This window comes from Myotis yumanensis, unplaced genomic scaffold (assembly GCF_028538775.1).
Source record: "Myotis yumanensis isolate MYYU_CA2020_CCGP unplaced genomic scaffold, mMyoYum1.0.hap1 SCAF_3, whole genome shotgun sequence".
In the NCBI taxonomy this organism is placed as follows: Eukaryota; Metazoa; Chordata; class Mammalia; order Chiroptera; family Vespertilionidae; genus Myotis; species Myotis yumanensis.
Window position 1 is genome coordinate 208,368,825 of NW_027223754.1, and position 27,365 is coordinate 208,396,189.

Below are 27,365 nucleotides of genomic sequence, written 5' to 3' on the forward strand. Positions count from 1 at the left end.
CCGCCGCCCCGGCCCAGCTCCTCCCGCGCTGACCGCTCTGTGTTAGTCCAGCGAGCGGTTTGCCGGAGGATTTCAAGGCACCGTCACGGCACTCGGGCGCCGATTCTCTCGGGGAAGGGCCCGGCCGCGCCGCACGCCCGGGAGCGCTGAGGCTGTCCCGCTTCGAGCGGAGGGAAGAGTGCGATCCCCGGCCCTCGGTGTCCTATTCGGTTCAGCCACGGTCTCGTCCTCCCGGCGGCAGCCTCGGAGCTCCTCGGGGCTTCCTGAGGTCCATCCAGCGCATTGTGCGCCGGAAGGTAAACGCAGTCCCGCGTGGATTCCCCCCCGGCTGCCCCGAGGGCATGTGGAAGGAGGGCATCACCACATATTCACTGTCCTCCTGAGCTGCCCTCCTTTTGGAATTTTGTCCAGAAAATTAGAAAAACAATAAGAGATCACTCTTACAATTCTGTCACTTCTGTAATCCTGCTTCGACAGCACTCAACACCATTACACCCAACAGTTATCACTGAACACGTTTGAGGGCCCACGACGTGGTTGGGAGTCCTCCAGCCTCCAGGCAACTTTTGGATTACCTTAAATGTTTGTAATTTGTAAGCCTGCTAAGGGTTACAGATATATTTACATAAGATTAGTTATCGAGGCTTGCCAGCACTGTTCTAGGTGCTTCACAAATATAACCTTATTGCCCTAGCCGGTTTAGCTCGGTGGATAGAGCATCGGCCTGCGGACTGAGGGTTCCCAGGTTTGATTCTGGTCAAGGGCATGTACCTTGGTTGCGGGCACATCCCCAGTGGGGGGTGTGCAGGAGGCAGCTGATCGATGTTTCTCTCTCATCGATGTTTCTAACTCTCTATCTCTCTCCCTTCCTCTCTGTAAAAAATCATTAAAATATATTTTTTAAAAAAATATAACCTTATTTTCCGCTAACTATTCTGTGAAATAGGTTTTTTTTTTTCTTTTTAGAGGCGAGAACTGACGCTCAGGTTAATTCACTTGCTCTAGGCCACATAGCTAGTAAGTAGTGAATCCAAATGGGAACCCAGGCTCCAACGGTAACCTGTCTTTAGAAAACGGTTGTAAAGATGGGTAGGGAATTCCCTTCATAAAATGTGACTTTGGACTTCTCTATTTAAGAAACACCTACTCTGCGAATAGGGCAGAGCCCTATGATGAGAAGAGCATGCTTTAAAAAAAAAAGTTTCCATTGATTTCAGAAAGAGGAAGGGAGAAGGGGAGAGAGATAGGAAACGTCAATGATGAGAATCATTGATCCACGCCGAAACCGGTTTGGCTCAGTGGATAGAGCGTCGGCCTGCGGACTGAAGGGTCCCAGGTTCAATTCCGGTCAAGGGCATGTACCTGGGTTGCGGGCACATCCCCAGTAGGAGATGTGCAGCAGGCAGCTGATCGATGTTTCTTTCTCATCGATGTTTCTAACTCTCTATCCCTCTCCCTTCCTCTCTGTAAAAAATCAATAAAATATATTTTTTAAAAAAAGAGAGAATCATTGATCTTGATCGGCTGCCTCCTGCCCGCCCCCTACTGGGGGTCAGCCCGAAACTCATGCCTGTGTCCTGACTGGGAATCGGAAGGGTGACCTCTTGGTCCAACCACTGCGCCACACCTGCCGGGCAAGAACATGATTTTTAGTATCCCATCGTGTGCCAGCACATTCTGAACTTGAACTCTTTCTGGACAAGCCAGTTTATTAGTAAAATATTAAATATCAATTATTCTAAAGTACAATGCCTTGATATTTTGCTTTTCTGACAAATCATATTTTATTTGTAACTACCTCAAAGAGAAATATATAGGGTAGTGGTGAACAGCTTAGCGAATCACAAAGGAAAAAACCCATTTGAAGAACTGTTACCAAGACACTGGGAGGTGGGTGACTTCTTGCCCAGGGTTCCCAGCTGTGTTTGCACACGTAAGACGAGGTTGCCGCTTTCCTTTCAGGTGGATCCCGGACACTGAAAGCCACTTTGAACCCTGCCTTTTTGTTCACTAAATCCTGCGTTCCAAACCCTAAATCTTGGACAGGTTACCGTCTCAGGCGGCTGCTTTCTTGCTTGCTACCTGGGACCAGTGGCCTACTCCCCAATTTCATCAAGCTTTTCAGATTTTTGAAACAGGAATTCAAGATACTAAAACTTTGTTGATGGTGTTTTGGATTGGGGCTTTCCACAAGTGGTGATATTGAAAAAATCATCCGTAGGAAACTACCTTAAACAGACCCTAGCTAGATCTCAGCTCCACAGTTCGTAAATGTGGTGAGGTGTGTTAAAGAACAGAAGCTCAACCCCGGTAAATTTGAAGCTCTAATTGGCTTTATTAAATGATTCATGAATTGGCAACTCATCTAGTAAATAGAAGGGAGCCCCAAGTAGTTGTACAAAACGGAAGGTTTTTATAGGCAGGAGGGTGGGTCAACGAGGTTAAAAGAATGTGTTGTTTCAGACTAGGTCACCTTCCTTTGCGAGAAGGCAGAGGGATCTTTTCAGGCAGCTTACCTCACCAGTGATCAGGAAATTGCTGATTGATTTAAAATTCCACTCGTGGGAGAGAATGAAACTGCATATTGAGTCTTGGTGAAGCTTACCAGAGTGACTCCATTTTGGGTCTATTTCTTTTTAGCAGGTGCTTCTGGCTTCTGTTAAGCTGGCTGCCTCTTCTGTCTCTCCGCAGAAGACAGTGAATGGAGAATTCTCCCTAAGGTCAGCGTTTCATTAATTGCCTCGCTCTGGCTGCTACAGTATCCCAGGCATCGATCCAATCCTACTATCAAAATTTCCCGGAGATGGCCAGCAGGTCGGACCTCGGTCTTCCAGGGACTGCCCCGAGTCGCTGAGTGGAGTGGGACGCGCCTTGAGCAGTTTACTATCTCCGTGGGCGGTGGCCCAAGGCGCGGGACCTATCCGGTGACCGGATTGGGCCTTGCCCCTGTCCATCATCCGACGGCGCTGGGCGCCGACTGTTTTGCCGTAAGATTTGGAAGTTGAGCACCGCCTCTGGAAACGAGGGGCGTGAAGATTGGCGAAGGTAAACGTTGTGTGTATTTTTCTCCTCATTGGATGGCTACTGTGTCAGTCATACTCTCCGCTGCTCCCCTTGGCGGGAAGGCTCCGGGCTGGTAGCGTGGACACAGTGCTGCCCCGCCCAAGTTGCGATCCGGGCGCGTGACGTCTCAGATATTTGTTGTTGGGGTTTGGGCCTCATTAATTATTCATTAACCCTTGAAAGGGCTGCAGCGATTGGTGGCTGGGAAGCCTGGTCAATTGTTTCTTAGCTAGAGATAGGTGTCGCCCTCTACGCGGCCGAAAAAGTTTCGCATAAATTATTCCGATAAGGTGTGGGGCGGGACTACGCATGGATTAGGCAAATGAGCAGGGGAGGGACGCGAGGCCGGGTACGAATTAGCCTAAGTTATTAAAGATGGCGGCGGAGCGGAGTCGCTCCCCGATGGACTCGCCGGTCCCGGCCTCTATGTTCGCCCCCGAGCCCAGCTCCCCGGGGGCGGCCAGGGCCGCGGCGGCTGCCGCCCGGCTCCACGACGGCTTCGACTCGGACTGCAGCGAGGACGGCGAGGCGCTCAATGGCGAGCCGGAGCTGGACCTCACCAACAAGGTAGGCCCCGGCGCCGGCATCGGCGCTAAATGGGACCAGATGCCCCGGGGACCCGGCGGTGGGCCGAGCCGTTTCCCGGGCGACAGCGGGGGCGGGGGCGGGAGGGGCCGAGCCCGCCCACCTGCCGGTGGGAACAGCGCCGGGGATTCCCGGGCGATGGGTGGCCCCGTGCGGCCCCCCACCGCCGTCCTTCTCCCGGCGGCTCCGACCCGGCTTCCCGCCGCCCGGCTCCCGGGGAGATCACAACCCCTCGGCTCCGCCACGTGGAACTCGGGTGCCCGACACCGGCAGCGCCCCGCGCGGTGCCACCTCCTCCGATACCGAGGGGGGCCCGCTGCACTGTCCGTGGCAGCGAGGGTCGGCGGTGGCTTGGGAGCGGGAGTGGAGGCGCGGGAGGATCAGGTCGTCCGAAGCGAAGCGGGAGGCGGCTCTTCCTGGTGTCGGGAAAGGAAACAGAAAGTAGTCGCTCAGTCGGGGAGAAGGATGTCCCAGCTGTGTCCACTTTGTCAATCCACCCAAAACAAAATTGAAGGAGGGACTTGACCCATCATCTCGCCTTCCTGGGAGTGGAACACAACCTGTATGAATGCAGTAACGAAGGCCGTTTCAAATGGTGTCCTCTGAGCTCCCGAGAAGGTGGGCAGGAGTTAAGGTCTGACCACCTGCTTGGCATTGTGGGGGATGAAAATTAAGTATAAGATGTGACTGTTTTGCAGGTGCTAAATGGAAAGAATGCTAACTTGGGAGCCAGACAGGGTTGGGTTCTGGTAAAAAAGAAAAGAAAGAAACAGACCCGAGGTGGGATCACTTGCTTCCTTGAGGGTAAAACAAGACTTAATTGCAGTTTCAGCCCCTCCCAGGTGTGGAATTTTGGACTGTAATTTCCTCGTGGACACTAGACAGGTTACCTGCATAGGAGCCCCTGTCACGCTTCCCCACCAACACTGGTCAACTGGCCTGAAACAATATTTTCTTTTGCTAATAACTTTTCATATACATATCGTTGTGTGCACCCCAGGCATGAGTGGCTCTGGCCACCATCACAGGCTTTGAGCTAGGATGAACTAACGTTGTCCCTGACTGATAGAATAGCAACACCCACCATAATGTGTCTCCTTGTCCATGGCCAGGGGGTGCTAATAACTTTCTTATCCGGCCCAGTTTCCTATAAGAATCTTGCACTTTATACTACTCAGCGCAGGTCTCTTATTTACGAGGTGGGATGCTGCACAATTCATGAATCACTAATAAAGCCAATTAGATCTTTAAACTTATTTGGTTGAATTTTGTTTTTTTTAACAGATTCTTTTCCTGTCCTGCCACTTACAAAGGCTCTGTGACCTTGGGAAAGTTTGGCTTCTCAGTTCTTCAGCTACGTGATTTTTTTAAGCACAGATGGTTGTAAAAATGATAGATGCCTATAAGACCCCTAGTATGGTGCCTAATACATAACTATTCAGTAAATGAAGTGAACTGAAGAACTGATCATTCCCTGTGCAGTTTAATAGCAGCCGATGGAAGATAGAGCACCAGTACCCCCTCCTACCTGTTGCTGGAAAATTGCAATAGAGATGTTTGTGACCTTACACAGTCTTTGGTGGCAAAATGGCATGAAACTTGGCCCATACTGGAGAAGACTTGTCCCTGCAACCTAAGCAACCAAGTTTCAGTGGCTCTTTCTCTCTTTAGTGGCAGCTGAGCACTTGGAAGCCAGTGGTCTTATCTGGTGCCTCTAATGCCATAATGAGGATGGCCACGCTGGGAGAGAGGGAAGGTCTGGGGATATATGTGAGGCAATGTGTCGTGATGCAAAAGACCCAGGCAGCACTCAGGTTACAAGTACAAGCTCTGATGAGTCAACTGGAGAATTGTAAGAGATGTGCTTGACTCAAGCAGGCCAGCTGGATGTCAATTCATGGTCAAGTTGCTGAAGAAACCTGAAAACAGTGGGAAATTGCAGGGCAGTGTTGCAAAGAGAGTAATACCTTCATTTCCTGACCAACTTATTTAATGTTCCAGAGTAGGGAAGTGGTTCTTCATCACATAGCTGGGATGTTGAGAAACTGTATGTATATAAATATCGGTGATATCGAAAAGAAAAATGACCATGTAGAGAGAGATAAGGAGTGGGTTGATAGATTGAGTCTTGAGGAAAGGATTAGAAGCTGTTAGTTCTGCACTTGCTACAATTATATGTGGAGATCTAAGGCTCTGAAAGTTTCCAAAGTGAGAAACAGTTAATGGCTAGTTTCATCCAAGAAGGTTTTTTTTGTTTTTTTCTGGGAAAGGATTATGAAGAAAACTGTACTTACCACCTATTGAGCTTTGGACTAGATGCTTACATGTTATCGTATTTGGTCTTTACAGTGGCGTGGCTTGAGGATGCAGGTGGTATTACTTACATTTTGTAGATTGAAAAAAATGAGACTGAGAGAGATTAAGCTCTTTGTCCAAGGTCACACAAGAATGGTTAGAGAATGGCTATTGTTAAATGGCCTCCCCAAATAAGTGGTTGATACTTTAATGTTATTGTCACAAATTCGTAAAATGATCGTGCTAATGCCCATCTTAGTGGTAACGGTGTTTTGTTGATGAAGACGAGTCTTGCAGCATTTTTTACTGCCGATTCCTAAAGAAAAAGAAAAAATCAAGATAGCCAAGCAAAATGGAACAGAACTCTTTTGTTATTTTGGCAACCATTGGTCTAGGGTGGAGGACATGGCAGTTTAGGTATTTGTCCTATGAGTTGCAAGCTGTAGGTAGAAGACTTTGGCATGTGAGTATGAAGCATTGCTCATCAATTTCTACCCACAGTGTCAGATTCTCAGTCATTGTTGGTCCTTCCCCTCCTGTTAAGCAGCTGGAGGCAGGCTGCTCACACCCTCTTTTCTGTGGGTTGTGTTTCACACGTAGTCATTTTAGTACATTATGAAACTCAACTCATATAAGGCTTCGGCTCAAAGGCTATTGAAGGAGTGGCAGAGAGGGCAGGAGGGGCTTTGTAGCTGTTGTAGATTAGGGTGCTGCGGGGTTCAGTCAGGGCCTCGGTCAGGCTGTTGACTTGCTTTGGCTGTGGTGCTCTTGTAGTAAGTGTGGTCCTAAGGCTGTTGGTTTCTTTTCTAGCTGGTTCTAGTGAGCCCTACGTCAGAGCAGTATGACAGCCTACTTCGGCAGATGTGGGAGAGGATGGACGAGGGATGCGGAGAGACCATATATGTCATTGGGCAGGGATCAGGTGAGCATAGTTTTCCTTTCACTTTATTTTTTAAAAAATATTTAGAGCACATTTCCCATCTTTTACCCCCTTTTTTTTTTGTTGTTCAGTGTCTGCAGAACTGTTTGGGAGGATATAAAAGTATAATGTGATCATGTTCATCCCCACCTTTCTGGTCATAATATGCTTGACTTGAAAGATTCACTTTCCAAGCGGTTTTACAGATGCCTCTTTCTACCTCCATCTGCATGAAGGGGAATGAAGCACAAAGCCAGGAAACTTCTTGTCCCAGGTGTAGAGCAAGCCACAGGCCTAGGATTCAGCCTTCCCTGGGCAGCTCTAGTCTTCCCCTCCAACCCCGTTTACAGATCCCATTGCTACTGACTGTCTGCTTAGCAGAGAACTTATGTGGTCCTTCTTGATCTCAGCAAGGAGGAGACACCGGAATTCTTCTCTTCAGCAAGGCTGTCTTGCCCCAGACCACACTGACCGCTCAGTCTTGCACACTGACCACTCAGTGCGGGTAGTTGTGCTACCAGAAGCCCTCTCTTCTCCCCCATGAGATCCCATCAGACATGTAGACGTGGTAGCGTTCTGGAAGGAACTGGTTATTGTACTCCGGCCTGCTTATTCCGTTGTAATGGGGCTGTTTTGGAGGAAGGCAGCTTCCATAACAGAATCCCACATTATATCTTGGGTATTTCCCCCCGAGTCATTCCTCCTCTATCCTTTCAATACAAGGCCTACTTACTTTATCTTCATTATGGCATTATGCTGAAATGACAGCTGGGCTTGATAATGATTATGAATTTAGCCTGAACCAGAACTGGTCTGTCATCTTTGCAGGAAGCCTCAGGAGGGCTTGGTGCTTCATTAAAGGAACAGCTCTCTTTGTGAATGTAGGCTTTGTAAAGGCAGATAATAATTCCTTTGTTGACTGAGTTTAAGATGGAGAAGATCTCAATATCATTCTTTATTTGGCTAATACCTATTAAGTATCTTCTAAGGGCTTGATACTGTTGCAAAGTAGTTTTGGATACTAAAATCTGGTCTCTGTCCCAGGGAGGAAAGATAGCATATATACAAATAACCTCAGTAGAGAATAGTATTTGGAAATGGTCAAAAGTGACACAAAGAAGAAGGACTCGATCTCCAGTTACTGCTGTGCCTTCCTTTGAAATGTGTTTCTTTCTTTTTTTTTTTTTTAAATATATTTTATTGATATCCTACAGAGAGGAAAGGAGAGAGATAGAGAGCCAGAAACATCGATGAGAGAGAAACATCGATCAGCTGCCTCCTGCACACCTCCCACCGGGGAGGTGCCCGCAACCCAGGTACATACCCCTGACCGGAATCGAACCTGGGACCCTTCAGTCTGCAGGCTGACGCTCTATCCACTGAGCCAAACCGGTTTCGGCTTGAAATGTGTTTCTTATCTATCCTTCCCTTTCCATCTTTGCTGCCACCGCTTGGTTTTGGTCTTATCACCCTTTGCATGTCAGGAAGGGGAGTTGGTTAGCATTGTCAAGTGCTAGCGAGATAGCAAGGAGAGTTGGGTTCAGAAAAGGCCATTCATTTGGTGACTAGGAGGTCATTGCTAGCTTTTTGAAACCTTTGTGGCAGGTACACACTAGGCCTGCTGTGATAGGATGAACCATCAGAGACCACTTCCTGCTTGTGGAACTGAAGAAACCACATCTAGAGCAGTTTTGACAAGTGATGGGAATGTTCTTTGAAGACCCAGATCCCTAACACACCTTCCTCTGCCCCCAGTTCTTTAATGTGGACTCTTAGTGAATTTTCCCGTACCCTGGTGGCTGACAACTAATTAACCCGTTCATGGCAAAGCATGTGATGTCAAACATTCATTAACACATTACACACCCAGGCATTATCTTTGCATCTATCAACTGGATGTTATTAGATTCACAGTGACTCCTTCCTGCTGGAATTATTTAGAGGTCGTAACTAGTTAAACAAGCTGAACATCAAACAGAGGACTAAACCAGATGCAAGGCCCCAGGGGCCGGCTTCAGCACCTGCTTCCTGTGTGTGCCTGGCGCCACACCTCTGTTTATCACATCCTTTGCCTGTAAAATGAGGATAATGACATCCTTCCCCACCCTCCCTCTGAGACATTTTGTATGAATAAACTGGCATTAAACATTCTAAGCAGCATAGAGGAATGTGCTCTGTAAGTACACATTCGTACTCTAAGATGGATCTTATAAAAGGGGCGATCTGGCCCAGGAGTTAGTTCAGGGTCTGGAGTCTGGCAGGTCTGAATTTGCCTCCTGGCTCTAAGTTATCTTAAAAAGGGGAGAGTAGTAGTGTCATGGTGAAGGTTAACACTTGGCACATAGTGAGCATTATATAAACATTAGCTACTATTAATAGTTGCAGTAATAATTTTTTTAAGGGTTCCAGGTATAGTTGATTTGCCATGAGATTGCTGTCAAAAAGAATCTTGTTAATTTTTTAAAATATATATTTCATTGATTTTTACAGAGAGGAAGGCAGAGGGATAGAGAGTTAGAAACATCAGTGGGAGAGAAACATCGATCAGCTGCCTCCTGCACAACCCCTACTGGGGATTGAGCACACAACCAAAGTACATGCCCTTGACCGGAATTGAACCCAGGACCCTTTATTCCGCAGGCCGATGCTCTATCCACAGAGACAAACCGGTGAGGGCAGAATCTTGTTAATTTGTCAGATATTAAGTTACAACTTTCTAAGAGCCAGGTTCTGTATTAAAAGTTCAGGGAACAAAGGAGGAGGAGTATGAAGTCTTTGTAGAGAGTCAGGAAAAGCTTCAAAGAGGATGTGACCCTTGAGTGGGTTCTGAAGGATGAGCAGGAGTTTTCTGGGTGAATGAAGGCAGTGTGTGTACGCAGAGGCAGCCGCAGGCAAGAGGCAGCGGCCATGGAGGAGCATGTGGTGGGCCACGGTGGGCCAGTAAAGCAGGAGTGTAGTGTGTGAGGCTGGCAGTGCCAGTCAGGAGAGTCCTTGAGTGCCATACCAGAGAGTTTAGGCTTTTATCCTGAAAGTTCGGAGAACCTTGCATCATGTTGAGCAGGAGAGTGCGTGTAGAAAGGGTAAGTCAGATGGCAGGACTGAAGTCGCACTGAGGGTCGGGTGTAGGTGAATGTGGCCTTTAGTAACTGGACTGCTGCGGCTTTTCTCCTTGGCCTTTGTCTCCGCTTCTGCCGCGTGAGGACTGCAGTGCATGCGGAGGAGGGGAATGTGACCGGGCATTTGACCACCTCGGAGCTCTGGCTGGACGAGGTGGTATTGGTCATTGCTCCCAGGTGTGGCACAGGACCTGAAAACATTGCTTTTCGTTGGGTCAGACTCAAGAAACAGTGGCTAGAATTTGAGGATCTGGCAAGAATGGCAGGATTAGCAGGCTTTCTCCAAGGAACACTTCCAGCAAGTTCTCTGACCCAGACGTCCAGAGCTCAGTTGGCCCTGCGTTTAGAAACTCCTCAGCCCAACTGCTCCTTCTTTGTGCACTTGGTTCGAATTTTGTAAACACTGAGAACTTCGTGTAGGAAACGCATCCCTGGGGGATCCCGGGAATGTTTGCGTTTGACTTCTTTCCTGGAGATGCTAATGGATAGTGAGGGAAGACGTGCATCCAAAACACTGTTCCACAAGGCGCAGTGTGTGGAAGTGCCCTAAGTGAGCTGGATAGGTAGGAGATGTGCTCGTGGGTTTTGTAGGAGAGGAAATACATAAGCAAAGGTGTGGAGCTGGAGAAGTACAGGGAACATGGGAGGGATGGTGACTGGGTTGCTTGCACTGGGACAGAACTGAGGGGGTGGCGGGGGTGAAATCAGTGGGGAGGCATCTAAGGAATTGAAACTGAACCTGCTGGGCCTGGGAAGCCATTCCCAGGCGTTGGCGAGGGCGTGACAACATTAGAGCTTCTTTGTCTAGGAGCACGGACTTGTGTCCATGCAGGATGGGCTGGAGGAACAGAGATGGATTTGCTAAGACCAGTTAGGGGTCTGTTGTGGTGACTGAGGTAGAATCAGGGCCTGAATCAGACTTGTGGCAGCGCGTTGGCCAAAAGAGTAGAGCAGGGACAAAGCAAGAAGGGCAGGTAGGAAGCTAGAATCAGCGGGACCAGAGTGATGAGTATTCCGTTGGGGTGACTGGGAGGATGGTGCTGTCTTCAGAAATAGGGAAGGCAAGAGGAGGAACTGGTCTGGCATAAGAGGAACCCCGGCCAGAGGAAAAGCTCTGGGTTTGGAATCAGAAGACCTAAGCTCACAGCCCCTCGGCCAGCTCTGAGTCCTCTCTGGGTTCTGTTTACCTCAGAGGGTTGCAGTGAGGACTAAAGTGATTTATTAATGGTGTTAGTTTTTGTGCTGTTGTTTAAAGGGAGGGGCTTGGGTTGTTTGTTTTAGACATCAGGCTTCTAAGAGTCATCCAGTCAACTGGGAATTCATTCTAGAGTCCTGAGAAGAGGACAAGGCTAGAAATGAAAGGGGTTATTTATTTATTTTGTAGGTTTTTATTTATTTATTTATTTTTATAATTTAGGTGGGGAGCCTGGTCCAGAAAGAGAGCAAAGATTGGAGATAACTTTTTTTATACATTTTTTTTATTGATTTTAGAGAGGAAGGGAGAGGAATAGAGAATTAGAAACATCAATGATGAGAGATAATCATTGATTGGCTGCCTCTTGCACACCCCCTCATGGGGATTGAGCCCACAACCCAGGTATGTGCCCTTGGCCAGAATCGAACCTGGGACCTTTCAGTCCGAAGGCTGGTGCTCTATCCACTGAGCCAAACTGGCTAGGGCTATTTTGTAGGTTTTTAAATGACAGTTGAAGCCACAGTATGAGATAGTCAAGGGGAATGCTCAGAGGATAGAGAAGAGGGCCCCTGACTGGCTACTGGAAAAGCCTGGCGTTTAAGGACAGGAGCAGGAAGAGCCACAGTATAGACAGAGAAAGGAGCCAGAGAGCAAGAGGGGAATCAGGAGAGTTCATGCGCTCGCCACGCAGGGTGGAGGGAGGCGAGCAGTGGCAAATACTGTTGTGGTCGAGAAAGGGGCATCGGATGAGGGGTTAGAAAGCCATTGATGACTTGACAACTACATAGTTTTTTCTAGCGTTAAAAGATTCCGGGTAGGATGGTGATAGTCAGCAAGTCTCAATTACTTTTTTGAGATGCTCGGTGGTAAAGGAGGAACAGAGGACAAGCAGGGGAAGTGAGGATGGGTTTCCTTTTCCTAATTGAGGAATGACTGAGCTTGTCCATACGGGGAGAAGGAGGAGGAAAAGGAAGAGAGGGTGCGAGAAGGTGCTTCAAGGTGTTTGGGAGGCAGTAGAAGAGATTAGGCCCCTGCTGGCGGACTAGCCTAGGGCAGGCTCAGGGGTGTCTCAGAGACAGAGGCTGGAGGAGAAGCTGAAGGAGCTATTGTGGAAGTTACGACATTGAGTGGAAAGCACTGATGGGAATTGTCATCAATAGACTCTCAATAAATGATTGGTTAATTGGTTCCTCCCTTCCTCATCCTGAGCTCAGACTCATTTTTCCATCTACTTGCTGGACATTTCACTGGAGCTACCTCAGTCAAAATTCTATTTCTAAAATCATCCTTAACTCTCCCCATTTCCCTTTGTCTCCCGTCCTCATTATTGCTTGCCGGGATTATGAGAACGACTTCCTAACTGGGCTCCCCTTTCTGGTCTCTCACTTGTCGGTGTACACTTTTTACCGCTGCCCAAGAGATCCTTCTAACCCGCAGCGATCGGGTCATGTTACTCCCTTGCCTAAACCCCCAAGGCTTCCCATTGCCTGGTGCATCACGTGTTTTGCTGCTAATGTCTGTCTGCTTAACCGCTTCCACCTCTTGTGTGGTCTCCTGCCACTTGCCATCCTGCTCCCCAGCACACCGAGCTGCTCCTGGTCCCTGAATGTGCTGTGATCTGCAATGCTCCATGCTTAGCCTCTCTGCCTGGGACACCTTTCCTCCTTTCTCTGCAGCACCCTGCAAAGCTGCCCTCCGCTTCCCCAGGCAGTGCTAGTTGCTCAAACTTTACATTCTCTTTGTACAGTTCTGTAGTATAATATTCAAGCTGTATTGCCATTAATTAATTTCCTGTCTCTCCCACTGGGTTGTGAGCTCGCTAAGGGCACCTGTATTCCCAGGACTCAGCATGAAACCCAGGAGAGTCTCAGTGATTACTGTTGAATGAATTAATGAGTGTCTTGCTTAATGGGGAGGCCTGTGGCACTATTATTTATTAACTCCGCATGTGCCCAAGGTTTTTAAAAGTGTCAAATAGAGAGAGCCATGTTCTCTGGTACCTAGGGTGGGGCCTTGGTTAGGGCTAGACTGTCTGGCTTGTTGGAACACTGATGTCTGGGCTCTTGTCACCAGATGGGACTGAGTACGGGCTGAGTGAAGCGGACATGGAGGCCTCCTACGCCACAGTGAAAAGCATGGCAGAGCAGATCGAGGCCGACGTCATCCTCCTGCGGGAACGGCAGGAGGCGGGGGGCCGCGTGCGTGATTACCTGGTCCGGAAGCGAGTGGGAGACAATGACTTCCTGGAGGTCAGGTGAGGAGGCCTCAGGAGTCCCTGCAGCATGAGTCGTGATTGAGCCCCTGACACCTAGCGTGTCAGCTTCACCCCTTCCCTTTGAGTCATGGAGAGAGTGTCCAGAGACACCATAGCACCTTTCTCTATTCCTGCACTTCCCCATCCCTAACTGTTTCCACTTGGGAAGAGTGGGAGCGAGGCCAGCCATTCGTTCTGTGGGCTGCATTGTCTTTCTTATCGGCCTGTGAGTCTAGAAACCCGGGTGATGGAGGAGGCCTTTTGTGCCTGTCTTGGCTCTGGGGCCCCTCTCCAGCAGCTTTGGGGAAGCGAGTGGGAGTTAAGGGAGAAAGCCACTGTGGTGGGAGCCCAGCTCCTCCTGCATAACCCTTCCTGCGCCCTGGAGAATACCTCCAGGCACGTTCCCACAGTGCTTATCCAGGAGTGGGAGGAGCAGTGAGCTGGAGAGGCTCAGGAGCAAGCCTGTCCCTACAGACACCGTTGGTGGGTTTCCCTTCACTCACCCACTGACTCTCACGTGGATGTGTGGCTTCATGTACCCGCAGGGTAGCGGTAGTGGGCAACGTGGATGCTGGCAAAAGCACGCTTCTGGGGGTCCTGACACACGGGGAGCTGGACAATGGCCGAGGCTTTGCCCGCCAGAAACTCTTCCGCCACAAACATGAGATCGAATCTGGTCGCACCAGCAGTGTGGGCAACGACATTCTGGGCTTTGACAGTGAAGGCAATGTGGTGAACAAGCCAGACAGCCACGGGGGCAGCCTGGAGTGGACGAAGATTTGTGAGAAATCCACTAAAGTGATCACCTTCATTGACTTGGCTGGCCACGAGAAGTACCTGAAGACCACGGTCTTCGGCATGACGGGCCACCTGCCTGACTTCTGCATGCTCATGGTAAGTGTGCCCCCTGGGCAGGCTTCAGCAGCACGTGGAGGGTGTGGTGCTGTGCACGGGTTTGAAATTGTTCTGAGGCTGAAGCTGTTGGTTTGGGGCTTTGACACTGGGTAAAGATGACAAGTTTGCCAGGGTCCCCTGAGCTCTACAGTCATCTCAAGGATGTAGCTTGATTTCCTAGGTGAGGCTCGGAAGGGATCCCCTAAGGAAAAGCCAGGGTATTTGCAGACCTCTCATTTTTTGGAGAGACACAGGGGAGGGTTTCTCCTGGGGGTTACTTACTGCCTTTAGAAACGTTTTCTTCCGGGGTTGGGCTACTTTGAGGAGGTGGCACCAGGTGGAACCCTCAGATTGGGGGTCCGGGGGAAGGAATGGAGGAGAGCACAGACAGCAGTCAAGAGGCGCCTGAGAGGGGGCCTCTTCTGGAGCCTGGAATGAGTGTCCATGTTGAGAGGATGCTGCGTGCCTGACACCGTGCCAGGCCTGGGGAGGCAGCAGCGGACAGGGCCGGCCTGGGCTCCGGAGAGCTTACAGCCCGGTAGGAATGGATCTTTGAGCAGCTCATTTATGTAGAGGAACTGAAAAGGAAAGGCAGCAGAGGCCTGTGTTGGATCATGTTGCTAAGCTTGTATTTGGGTCCCTTTGATCTTCCTCCCTGGACAGGCGGGGATCTGTGAGGCCCACAACCTTGGTGGCAGCTTCACAGCTTTCTCAGACAGAACCAGCAAGCGTGTGTTCCGTCCGCAAGTCCTCGAGGCCCTGCCCCATGCCCCCGTCCCTCCAGCTGCTTGCATTAATAAGTGTCGTAAACGCAAGCATCTGTTCAGAGCAAGCGCCATCAGGTTGTCCCACAAACACAGGCTCTCAGGCGAAGTCTCCCCAGACGAGACTAAAGGGAGGCGGCGCATCTGGATGAACACTCTGTGGGCTCTCTGCCCAGGGTTCTTGGGCTCTCAGAGTGGTTTCATTTCCTGTATCTTTGATCATTGCAAGGGGCCTTACCAGCCTGGACTGGGCTAGGGAAACATGCTCTCTAAGAAGGGGTTTCAATGGATGGTCCTTAGGGCACATGGGGGTGGTATTAAGAAAGGTATAGCCCTGGCCGGTTTGGCTCAGTGGATAAAATGTCAGCCTGCGGACTGAAAGGTCCTGGGTTCGATTCCGGTCAGGGGCACATGCCCAGGTTTCAGGCTTGATCCCCAGTGCAGGGTGTGCCGGAGGCAGCTGTTCAGTGATCCTCTCTTATCATTGATGTTTCCATCTCTCCCTCTCTCTTCCTCTCTGAAATCAATAAAAATATATTAAATTAAAAAAAAGAAAGGTATAGATATCAGTCAGTTTAAAATGAACACTTTTCTAACTGAGCTACAGTGAGAAAGGCCAATTTTTGGAAACATCTTCACTCATATGAAATGTTAAATATTATCTGACTTTTGGGCCAGATACAAATATTAAAATTTTCTGTAGAAAATAATGAAATATTTGATTATTATTCTATGGCAATCTATTTCCAGGAGGGTGGGGGATCTGCAAAGCAATAGAGCTCTCTCTTTTCCAGGTTGGGAAGAACTAAAGCAAGTCTGGGTTGGATAGGAAAGGTTGGAGGGAATAGGAAAAATTAGGAGGGAAGATGGGGCGGCATCTTGTTGTAGGTGAAAGCACAGGTATGGGACATCTGTGTCATTGGTAGTTGGCTCATCTGTGAACTATGATGATCAAATCTCATGACAATTTTAATTTAATTTTATTTTAGTAACACATTTATGTGATACAAAAGTAAAAAGGTACCAAAAGGCTTAGAGTGAAAAGTCTCCCTTCCTCACTCTGTGCAGTTTCCACGAAGAGTCAAGTAATATTTCCAGTTTCTTATGTATCCAGAGATATTTGTAATCATACCAGCAAAAGTGTGTATATTCTCTTCCTCCAATTTCAAGCATTCAGAAAAGTTGAAAGAATAGTCTAATGAATACTGTAAACTTGCCACTCAGGTTCAACAATTGACATTTTGCTATACTTATTTGTACATGGATGGATGTGTGGGTTTTTTTGGTTTTGTTTTTTGCCTGAAGCATTTGAAAAGTCGATTATAGACATTTCGACTCTTCACCCCCAAGTACTTCAGCACACAGCTCCTAAAAGTAAGAACTGGCTCCTACTGTTCCTGCAGCCAAGAGGGTGAAGGAGGGCTCCCTAAATCATCCAGTATCTAGTCCAGAAGTGTTTATATTTCTCAGATGTTCCCCAAATGTCATACATCTGCTTTTTTCAACAGTAACTCAGTCACCATTTTTTAAATGGTGGTGTGCTATATACACCTTGCTTTTCCCCTTAAAAACATCTTAGAGATTATCCCACATCAGTAGATGAGTTTCCTCTTTTTTGGCACATGTGCCCTAATTCATTTAACCAGCGTCTGTGGTGATATTTAAAAACCTTTATTATTATGGGAAGGAATAGTAACAGTAATAACAGCAGCCATTGCTTGAGCACCTACTCATGCTAGTTGCGTGCTGGACCCCTGACATGTTATGACATTTAAACTTCAAGTGACCCTCTAAAATGGGTATTACCCCACCACCACCACCAGTTTATAGATGGGGACACTGAGAGCCAGGGTTGTTAAACTGAATTCACTTTGATGACCCTAGATCAGTGATGACGAACCTATGACACGTGTCAGCAGTGACATGCAAACTCATTTTTTTTTGGTTGATTTTTCTTTGTTAAATGGCATTTAAATATAAATCTTTGTTTTACTATGGTTGCAAATATCAAAAAATTTCTATATGTGACACAGCACCAGAGTTAGGTTAGGGTTTTTCAAAATGCTGACACGCCGAGCTCAAAAGGTTCGCCCACTCTAGCTCTCTACAGTTGTTTTCCCAGACTGTCTGGGCTTGTCTTTTTTTTTTTTTTAATAAAGCTTTATTGTTGAAAGTATTACATAGGTCCACTCCCCCCCCCCCCCCCCCCCCCCGTTGATCTCCTCCAGCCTGCCCCTGCCCCCATCCCATGCCAGGCCTTCGACACCTTATTATCTGTGTCCATGGGTTATGCGTATATGCATATAAGGTCTTTGGTTGATTATCTCCCTCCCACTCACCCTCCCTCACCTTCACTCCGAGATTCCGTACTCTGTGGCCTTGTCTTTTATTGTTTCCAAGTCTCCTCGGATTTTGATAGCCCACAGTGTTGAATTGGGTTAAAGCAATCTGTGCCCAGCCCAGCTTTCATCTGTAGCCGTTTAGTTCCTGGCCTGAGACTTGTGCCCCTGTGTCCAATTCTGATGGCCTCAGAGGTGGGAGCGCTCTCCCGTCAGCAGTCGTTAAGTCTCTGTGCCACCAGCAACAACCTCTGTCTCCCTTGCCCTGATAGTTCTTTCTGTGTTGGGGCAGGTGGGCAGCAATGCTGGCATCGTGGGGATGACCAAGGAGCACCTGGGCTTGGCATTGGCACTCAATGTGCCTGTTTTTGTGGTGGTCACCAAGATTGATATGTGTCCTGCTAACATCTTGCAAGGTAAGTGAAGCCTCCAGCTAGCAGCAGTCTCTCTGTTTGGGGCTGCCACCCCCTGGGCTCCTTGGTGGTCTGCTGCCAGGGCTTCAGCCCAGAGCCTTCAGCGTCCTTATCTTGTGCTCAGACCTCGCCTGAGTTTCCCATCAGCCCAGAACCTTCTGCCTTCTCCCTGTTCAGCTCTTGGTCTGAGCATAGCCTAGAATTACCCCCTGCACTGTGTTCTTTCTGGTTCCAAATGCAAGATTCTTGAGGCCTCTAGTCTTGTACCTCTTTTCAGATGGCCTCAGACAGAAGGGGTTGGGTTTTACCATGTAAGCTGGATGTATGTGGCAACATTGGGGCAGAGGGTCTGGTAATGTTTTTTGTTTGTTTGTTTTTTTAAATATGTTTTCATTGATTTCTTTTACAAAGAGAGGAAGGGAGAGGGATAGAGAGATAGAAACATCAATGAGAGAGAAACATCAAAGATTGGCTGTTAACTGCACGCTCCCTACTGGGGATCGGCCTGCAGCCTGGGCATGTGCCTTGACCAGGAATCAAACTGGTAACCTTTTGGTCAGGGGTTGACACTCAACCACTGAGCCACACCGGCCAGGCTGATAATGTTTTAGCACCAAAGGCTTCAAAACAAGAGCAGGACTAGGCCTTCATGCATTTCTCCCTCGTGGCTGCAGATGGTAGGAGAGAAATGGAGAGATGTCCTTTGGGGGGCCTCATGAGGACCTCTGCAGGCATCTGAATGTGCTAGGGATCCTTTTGTCAGATGCTTTTCCCCCCCAAGGAAGCAGAGCATTCTGAGAACATTGTCCCTGTGGACGCTCCCCCACCTCCCCCCGACTTGCCTTCTCCCATCACTTACAGGATGCGGGTCTTCTAGAGATGAAAGAAATCCGATGGTTTCAGACTCGTAACCTCAGCAGACAGGCCCCATCCGTGCTGTTTCTACTCTAGCAAACATGCATCCACCCAAAGTTTTGATCCTCTTTTTTGCTTCTCCAGGCATTGTGGCATTTAACATTCTCTGTCTCCTGCTTGCAACAGCGATGAGTGGACCTGTCTTGCCCTAAAAGCCTGGCCAAAGAGAAGCCTGTGTCTCCTAATTCTGTTCATTTCACCCTTTAAGAAACCCTGAAGCTGTTACAACGCCTGCTGAAGTCGCCAGGCTGCCGGAAGATCCCTGTGCTGGTGCAGAGCAAGGATGATGTGATCGTTACCCGCCTCCAACTTCAGCTCCGAGAGGTAACAGGGTAGGGAGCACTCACTTCCGGGCGGGCACAGACGGGGTGAAGTGGACTCGTGCTCTCAGCACAAGGTCTCCCAGGCTGGCAGATGCCTCAGATTCTGAGGAGCTAGCCTCACTGAGGTTGGAATCCCAGCGAGACCTCAGTGTCCTTGCCTGTGAAATGGGAATGATGTTCCCTTCTCCATAGGGCCCTCGTAGGGTTGGAAACTGCCTGGCCCCTGTGTAATAGAAAGCTGCCATTTTTATAACTGATTCTATACTTTTATACTGTTGTTCCTCAAAAGCTCTCGAAATCACAAATCATTTTAGGCCTTTACTCATTAACATATCCTGTGATTCTGTAAATATACTTGGATGTCTGTGTGTGCCAGGCTCTTCATCTCAGCATTGAGGTTTCAGAGTTGACTCAGGCACTAGCCTTGTCTTCAAGGTGGTCAGCTCCTTGGTCAGAGATGCTCTTTGAACTTTGTTAACTCTGTTCCTTCTCCCAGAGTCTCTGGGCTGCTTAGAGCCACCTGTCTTCTGGCTTGGTCTGTAGTCCAGGTCCCTGGCATTTGGCCTGTTCTGCCCTGACAGTGTCTTCAGTACCACCATTTGACCAGCAGAGGGGGTACATTTCAGCTGCTCCCATTTTATCTTACTTAAAATTATTTTCTTATTTTAATGTGTGTGTGTGTGTGTGTTTAGAGAGAGATAGTAAGGGAGAGGGAGAGAGAGAAACATTGATGTGAGAGTGAAACATTAGCTGCCTCGTGCACATCCCCTACCCGGGATCAAGCCCGCAACCTGGGTATGTGCCCTGACCGGAAATCGAACCCACAACCTCTGGTGCACAGGGTGACGCCCAAGCAACTGAGCCACACCAGCCCGGGCAGCTGCCCCCATTTTAATTCACTGAGTTTTTCTGGAGCCTGTTCTGTGCAGGTACTATTCTAGGAGCCATGGGGATATATCACTCCTGATCTCCAGGAGTTTGATTAACCCTGGATGGAGATACAGAGGCCTTTGAGATAGATGACGGCAAGTCAGACATAATTACATGTAACAGAGGCACAAAAAGTTCAAGAGCTGAGAGGAGTGAATGCCCATCTGGGAAGGGTTTCCTGGAAGACGCAGCACGGAGGCGTGCCCTGAAGGATGAGAGGATTTGGTAGTTGGATAAGAGGGAAGCAGTTCAGGCAGGAGGATCAGAGTGGACAAATACAGGGGAGCATAAAGAACCAGGCTTTTAGAAGAAAGTAAGTCCTCTGGTCTGGCTGGAATATAGGGATTTGAGAGAAATATACCTTCAGGATGTTGGGAGGAGGGACGCAGGCTGTTTTCTCCATAATGGGAAGGGGATTGAGGACTTAAGCAAGCATGCGTGTACTTTAGGAAGAAGCAGTACGAGTGCCTGAAATGGGGCAGTGGTAGAGGGACAGAGAGGAGGGGGCAGATGTTAGAGACAAAACTGAGTAAGAGGAGAAGGCCTTAGAGTCGGGCCAGAGGGGAAGAGCCCTGGGAGGCGGATGCGGGGCAGTGGGGCCCTCCCAGGAGCCCTCCTGCTGCTCCCATCCTGTCGGCCAGGCTGGCCTCCTGAGCTCCTGTCTTTCTTTTTATTCACCCTCCGTGTAGGATGTGCCCGATATTCCAGATCTCCAACGTTACAGGCGAGAACCTAGATCTGCTGAAGATGTTCCTCAACCTCCTCTCCCCCCGCACCAGCTACCGGGAGGAGGAGCCAGCGGAGTTCCAGATTGATGACACTTACTCTGTGCCGGTGCGTGGCTGCCGGACGAGCAGGGTGGGAGGCTGGGTGGGCACTTCCCACAGGGGTTGGGTGGAGTGTGTGGTGGAAAGGGGCTGAGTGGGGAGAGACTTATTGGGCCAGGGTCTTCTCTGCAGGGTGTGGGGACGGTGGTGTCAGGGACAACACTCAGGGGCCTGATCAAGCTGAATGACACACTGCTGCTGGGCCCGGATCCTCTGGGGAACTTCCTGTCCATCGCTGTGAAGTCCATCCACCGCAAGCGCATGCCTGTCAAGGAGGTGCGGGGGGGCCAGACAGCCTCCTTTGCGCTGAAGAAGGTGAGTGTCGATAATACCCTAACTCCCCTAAGAGTCCGCGTTTTACTAGGCTCGGGGCCGTCTCCATCCTCATGGCTGCTCTGCAAGCCAGGGCTTACTGACCTCACCTACAGAGGAGAAAACGGAGCTGAGCCAGCCTGAGTGCCATGCCCAGGAGTGCACAGGTGGCACGTGCTAGAGCTGGGACTTGAGCCAGGCCTGCCTGCCTCCTGAGCTTGTTCCTCCCTCCAGTCCTGAGGAGGGTGTGCTGAGCTCAGTGGTGAGGTCAGACAGGCATCTCCCTGCTGTGTTGAGGGCCACTGGGGTCCATGCCAACTCCTCTTCCCATTCCACCTCCTTCCCCAGGAAGTGGGTGAGTGCCAGCTCTAGGATCACCTACCTTCTCCGCCAACCAAGTTAGCCAGCAAGATGAGGCTGTCTCTATCCCTCCAACAGTCATATCATACTCGCCTGTTCCTCCCACCATTGCTTCCTGCCTTCGCCCTCATCACCCACTTAGCTCTTACCCATCCTTGACGGCCCAGCTGAAATGCCGCTCCTGCATGACCCTGAGTAGCAGTGTTTCGCTTCCCCGGAGCGCTAAGACCTGCCCAGAAGGCCTGTGGTCCGCTGCAGTGAGGGCAGGGCCGAGTGGGGCGGTCCTCATTCCCAGAAGGTCGGCTGGTCCTTGGGAACCAGGGGCTGCAGCCCGAAGGCACATTGTGCCTGAGTCTGGGGTTCCTCTTTCTTTCAGATTAAGCGCTCATCCATCCGGAAGGGCATGGTGATGGTTTCCCCGCGTTTGAATCCCCAAGCATCCTGGGAATTTGAGGCCGAGATCCTCGTCCTCCACCACCCCACCACGATTAGCCCACGCTACCAGGCCATGGGTAGGTGTCTAACGGGGCTGCCAGCCAGGAGCCCCCCACTCTAGCTCTCTACAAAGTGCTCCAGTGACCCGAACCCACAAGTTTCAGCTCCATCCAAGAGGTCTCCTTCCTGCTTAGTGATGCTCCCTTTTCCGCCCACGAGCCGTAGCGTTTATCAATCCTGCAAACAAACCGAGTGCCGGCTGTGTGCCTACTCAGTGTCTGCTGAATGACACGCTGAAACCAGGTGTTGCCAGGTGCTGGGGACAAAGGCCAGGTAGGCAAGGGCCCTGCCCTCAGGAAGCCAGCAGGCTAGAGAGACACGTGCAAACATAGTGCCCTGAATTCAGGAATAAGGACCATGGTCCCAGGGACAGGTGGGGTCTAACGGGCGGAAAAGGTAGGTGAGTTCGAGGCACGACCAGATCTCAGTGCAGCCTCCGTTCACTTGGCTCCCCTAGGCCTCCCCAGGCTTAGCCTGCGCAGCTCAAGCATATTTCATGCTTTCACTCTGCCTCCCCTGCCCTGAGGCTCATGGTGGCGCAAGGCGTCTGACCTGGCTCCCTTGGCAGTGCACTGTGGGAGCATCAGGCAGACGGCCACCATTCTGAGCATGGACAAGGACTGTCTACGCACCGGGGACAAGGCCACGGTGCACTTCCGCTTTATCAAGACCCCCGAGTACCTGCACATAGACCAGCGGCTGGTGTTCCGGGAAGGCCGCACCAAGGCCGTGGGCACCATCACCAAGGTATGGCTGGGCAGATCTCCCCTGCCCCCAGCAGACACCAGGGGTCACTGGCCCGCAAGCACAGCAGGTGCTTCTGGAGAGGCCTTGCGGGATCTCCTGACTGGCTGGGCCAAAGCCAGCCCCTGCCTTGGGAGAGCTGGACCAGGGCATTCCTCCTGGGTGATAGCCACACGTCCGATGTTTCCGGCTGCCGGGATGGTCACTGCTGGGGCCTGAAGTTAAAACCTGCCCCAGACTCTGGTTCCTGGGGCTGGGGATGCAGTTGATGTTCTGAGGAGTCTTAGCCTGTCTGGGAGCCTGGAGTTCAGCTCACCAGGCTCAGGCAGGCAGGGCCCCATCTGGGAGCTGGGCTGAGTGGGAGCGGCCAAGGATCCCTGGCTGCGGGAAGAACAGCCAGAGCAGGGACAGGATGGAGCTCTGGATGGGGAGAGAACATCTGGGCCCCCCCAGGACCAGCCAGGCTGGGAGTGAGCAGTCCCTGAGGGCGGGGGAGCCGGCCGCTCAGCTGATGGCACTGCCTGCCGCTCCAGCCTCATCCTCACCCCTTGGCTCCTGCAGCTCCTCCAGACCACCAACAACTCCCCAATGAACTCCAAGCCTCAGCAGATTAAAATGCAGTCAACGAAAAAAGGCCCCCTGACCAAACGAGAAGATGGGGGCCCCCCTGGAGGGCCGGCCGTAGGGGTGCCTCCCCCTGGAGACGAAGCGGGCTCTCTGGGTGCTGCACAGTCAGCTGCATCCAGCAGTCTCCAGCCAACGGTGAGCATGCCTCGCAGCCGTCCTGGACCCCTGACCACCTCGGGCGGGTGCAGGCAGGGTGATGGGGTGTGGCTGTCACAGAGTCAGTGGGGGTGACGTGTGAGAGCCCCAGCACAGGTGCTTTGTGAGCACGCGCTGTGGCCTCCGAAGGCGCTGTTTTTCAAACTTGGAGGTGCGGCCTACAAAGAAGCAGTTTAGTTGGTCCTGATGAGCATTTCAGAGTTTCCCACATTTCAGAGTTTTCCGTTCCTAGTAAGAGTAAATAGCATTTGTGTGTGTGGGTGAGGGCACCGAGGTCCAAAGGGTTTGAAAATCTGCCTTAGAGGCTCTCCTGTGCCCCCTCCCCCAACATGACCCCTCCTGAGGGGCCGGTGGCCTTGGCCCTGTGTCACTGTGGCTGTCACTCAGCACCCCTGCCAGCTCTGTCCCGGGTTCCTCCCTCTCAGAGCCTTTCTCCAGCCGACCCGCCTCTGGAGAAGGAAGCTTGTGCTGCACCTGTTCTTTCTGTTCTCCCCATCGCTTTCCTCTGGCTCCGCCATTCCCTTTCCCTTCCCACCATCAGTGGTGGCAGGGCTTGGTTCCTACTTTCTTTGTGCTCCTCCCAGCTCATACCCTTGCCATGTGACCCACCTGCCCCGCAGGCAGGCAGAGCAGGCCCTTGCTCCATCTGACCAGCAGAGCCATGCTCAGGCGAGGCTGGGACCACACTGCCTGCCCTTCATCTGCGCCCCACCCTGCTCCCCTCCCACCCAGCTCCCAGTGGCCCGCTGCTTCTCAAGCTCCTCCTTTCTCTTTCAGCTCAAGCCCAGCAGTGGGGGCCGGCGACGAGGGGGCCAGCGCCACAAGGTGAAGAACCAGGGGGCCTGCATGACTCCTGCCACTGGCTGCTGAATTTCTCCTTCCCACCCAAGGATTCTCGTGCTCTGGCCACGCTCCATCCGATGGGCCAGAGCAGCCACCACCCTCCCCAGGCCAGAGCCAGAGCCTCATCATTCCCCAGCCCTGGTTCCCGGGGCTCTAATTTATAGCCGAGGACGACGGCAGACTTCCGGAGCACTACCATCTCCCACCCGCTTGCCCGCCTTCTTCCTCACTCAGTTTTTGTCCATCTGGGCCCTTAGTTTTTATTCTTTTTATTTTCTCTCTCTCGTGTGCGTGCGTGCGTGCGTGTGTGGGTGTGTGCATGGCCACTCAGGGCCCTGGCAGTCTTTCTTCTCTTCCTTTCCTCCTCCATGGCTGGCCCGGCCTCCAGGAGCTGTCCGTCGTGTGTGTCTGTGAGAACCTTTAGGGGTTGTCGGGAACTGAAGGGCCTCCCTCCCAGTGCTGCTCTGTGCCCGGAGCCCTCTCTGGAGCTGGCCTCGGGGCGGGGGCTGCAGGTATAAGTGCTGCTGCTCCGTCTCAGGAGCCTCCTCCTGGGACTTGGGACTTCTGGCAGGGTTGACAGTACTGGCTCCCTCTCTTCCCTCCCTCTTTCTCCTTAAACCCCCAAACAGGAATGCCAGAAGCTCTTACATTGTAACCTGTAGATAGTGGAGGGGAGCGGCGATTGGGTTGTCGGGCCGTCCCTGCCCTTCCCCCCGGCCCGTTCCACTGACCCAAAGACAGCTGGTGGCTTTCCTTCCCGGGACAAGCCTGTTTGCCTGCTGCTCAGGGCAGCTCCTGCTCTGCCATCTGCTGAGCCTCCTGGGCTGTCTCTTGCCTGGACCTTGAATCTTACTGGGTCTTGGGGCACTGATGACCTAGACGGTGTCGCCTGCTCAGGGTCATGCTCACTAGCACCTCCTTTTGGTGTGGTGTGGGGTGTTCCTCTGAGCCAGGCTGGGAGGGGAACCCCTCCTTCCCACCACAACTCCGCCACATCACCCCAGCGTGGCTGCTGCAGGAGCACAACAGGGATTGGCCTGAGCCCCAGGTGTGGAAGCCCCGGTTGGGATAGGGGGAGGCAGGTGCAGGCCCCGTGGAGCAGGAAGCCTTCTGGAAAAACCACTGCCTGGGGCGGGGGCGGGGAGGGGGGCAGAAGGCAGCGTGGGCCCTGAACCAGCCTGGCTGAGCTGTGGACTGGAGCCCTCAGTTTAGGGTGCACTAACAGGCAGAGATGTGTCTTTCTGGCCAGGACAGACACCCAGCTGGCTGGGTCCTTCCTCAGCCTTGCCTCCCTTTTGTCCCCAACCCTTCTGTCCTGCTCCCAGACTGCTGGTCCTTCACTCCCCTCTCCCAGCTGTTTCTAGTTACCACTGGCCCATGGCCACGGACTGACCAGACCAGCACACAACGTGAAAGCTTGTCCACGTTGATAGGTGGAGGAGCTGCCACTGAGAACACTGGTGCCCTGCCTGCCCCAGCCCCAGTCTTAGAGAGCAGGGCAGGGAGGGGGAGCCCAGATTCTGGGAGGCAGGCGTGGCCTCACCACCCACGCTCTCCCACCAGCTCTGACACGGGACAAGGTGCCAGCCTTCTCTGGACTTCAGTTGCCTCCTCCACAGCAAGAGGTGAATGCCTCCGGGGGTCAGAATTTATTGAGGATGTACGTGAGGCCCCATGTGCCCAGCACGCTGCGTATACCCACGCTGGTCCCCAAGTCCATAGCAGAGGCCCCGAGCTGGGGGACAGGCTTGAGAGGTGGCATCGACCTGTCTGTGGTGTGGCTGGGGCTGTGCCACGTGTCTCCCTCACGTCATAGTCTGAGGGAGGTGGCGTTGGTGCCATTGTTCTAGGTGGGGATGCAAGCTCTGAGGAGCAGTGCCACCAGCAGGCGGGGTGTTCCCACCCTGGCCCTTGGCCCAGCCATTCCCGCTCAGCTGCGTCCTTCAGCCCCTCCTGTTCCTTTGTCTCCTGGCTGTTTCCCTCTTGCTTTTTGGCTCATTCTGCTTGCAGGGCTGCTGCCCACGGAATCCTTGGTAATCAGAGGGCTCCAGGGTTGAGCGCCCTGCTCTGTCCCTCGGCGGGTGCTGTGAAACTGGTATTTCCCTGGGCGTGGCCATGGTAGACCTTGGAGCAGGTGGTGCCTGGTTTTGTTGGAATTCCTCGGCCCCTGTGAGCATAACCACTGGATGTTAGAAAGCCGTGGCCGCCACCTGGCCTCTGTCCTCAGATGCTCGGGAGGCTGGTTTGGATCTGTGTGGCCACCGGCCACACCTGCTAGCAGGGCAGACCGAGTGCAGCGTTTCACTGTCCTCCACGGGGATGACCCCAGTTCCCTGTGGGTCTCAGCCTACCAACTCTCCATTTGGAACAAAACACCAGCCCTTTTGTAGTTGATGAAGAATAAAGTTGTTAATCTGATCATCTCCGTGGCAAGTCCTGACCCTTCTGTGTGTGGTAGGGTTGGTGGCATCTTAACCCCGTCACACCACTGTTCTGCGGACTGGCCTCCGGCACAGCATAGGGCAGCAGGACTGTGACATGGGCGGGGAGTGCACGTTGGATTGGGGCCAAGGGATGTACCACAGGGAAGATGGTGTGAGTTGTGCCGTGAGGGGCCAGTAGGATTTGAACATGTGCAGACAGGCAGAGGGTATGTGCCTGGCCCGAGAGCGAGAGCAGAGGCCCTACGTCCTGTGACCGTGGTAAGTTCCAGGGACTCGTTGGTACTGCTCAGGACTGTCTCCTTTGTTGAAAAATGGTGCTAGTTGCAGAGCAGGTGTTGAGTGGAACCGGGAGAGAAGCGAGCAGTCAGTGGGGGACGAGCCTTGTGTAGGACTAGCTCTTTCCTGGGACCCTAAGCTGAGGGGTTCTGAACTGGCCCAGAACCTCTGGGCTGGATTTGCACTCCACCGGGCACCCTCTGTGGCACTTGACCCCCAAGCCCCTCCTACTGACTTGTTCCTGCCTTTATTTTCTCAGCTGTGATGGGGACTGGC

At 51.6% G+C, this 27,365-nt stretch overlaps 1 protein-coding gene across 1 annotated transcript; it reads left to right on the top strand.

Annotated features, from left to right (window-relative positions):
- Positions 1-71: 71 nt before the first annotated feature.
- Positions 72-26,787, top strand: GTPBP1 (GTP binding protein 1). Its single transcript, XM_070411139.1, is given in 14 exon segments — positions 72-296; positions 2,641-3,630; positions 6,754-6,865; positions 13,247-13,427; positions 13,973-14,321; positions 17,717-17,840; positions 18,961-19,052; positions 19,054-19,076; positions 20,695-20,839; positions 20,965-21,147; positions 21,881-22,016; positions 22,568-22,746; positions 23,305-23,505; positions 24,304-26,787. Coding segments are annotated over 13 exon segments (2,010 nt in total). The 5' UTR covers positions 72-296; positions 2,641-3,438; the 3' UTR covers positions 24,397-26,787.
- Positions 26,788-27,365: the final 578 nt, after the last annotated feature.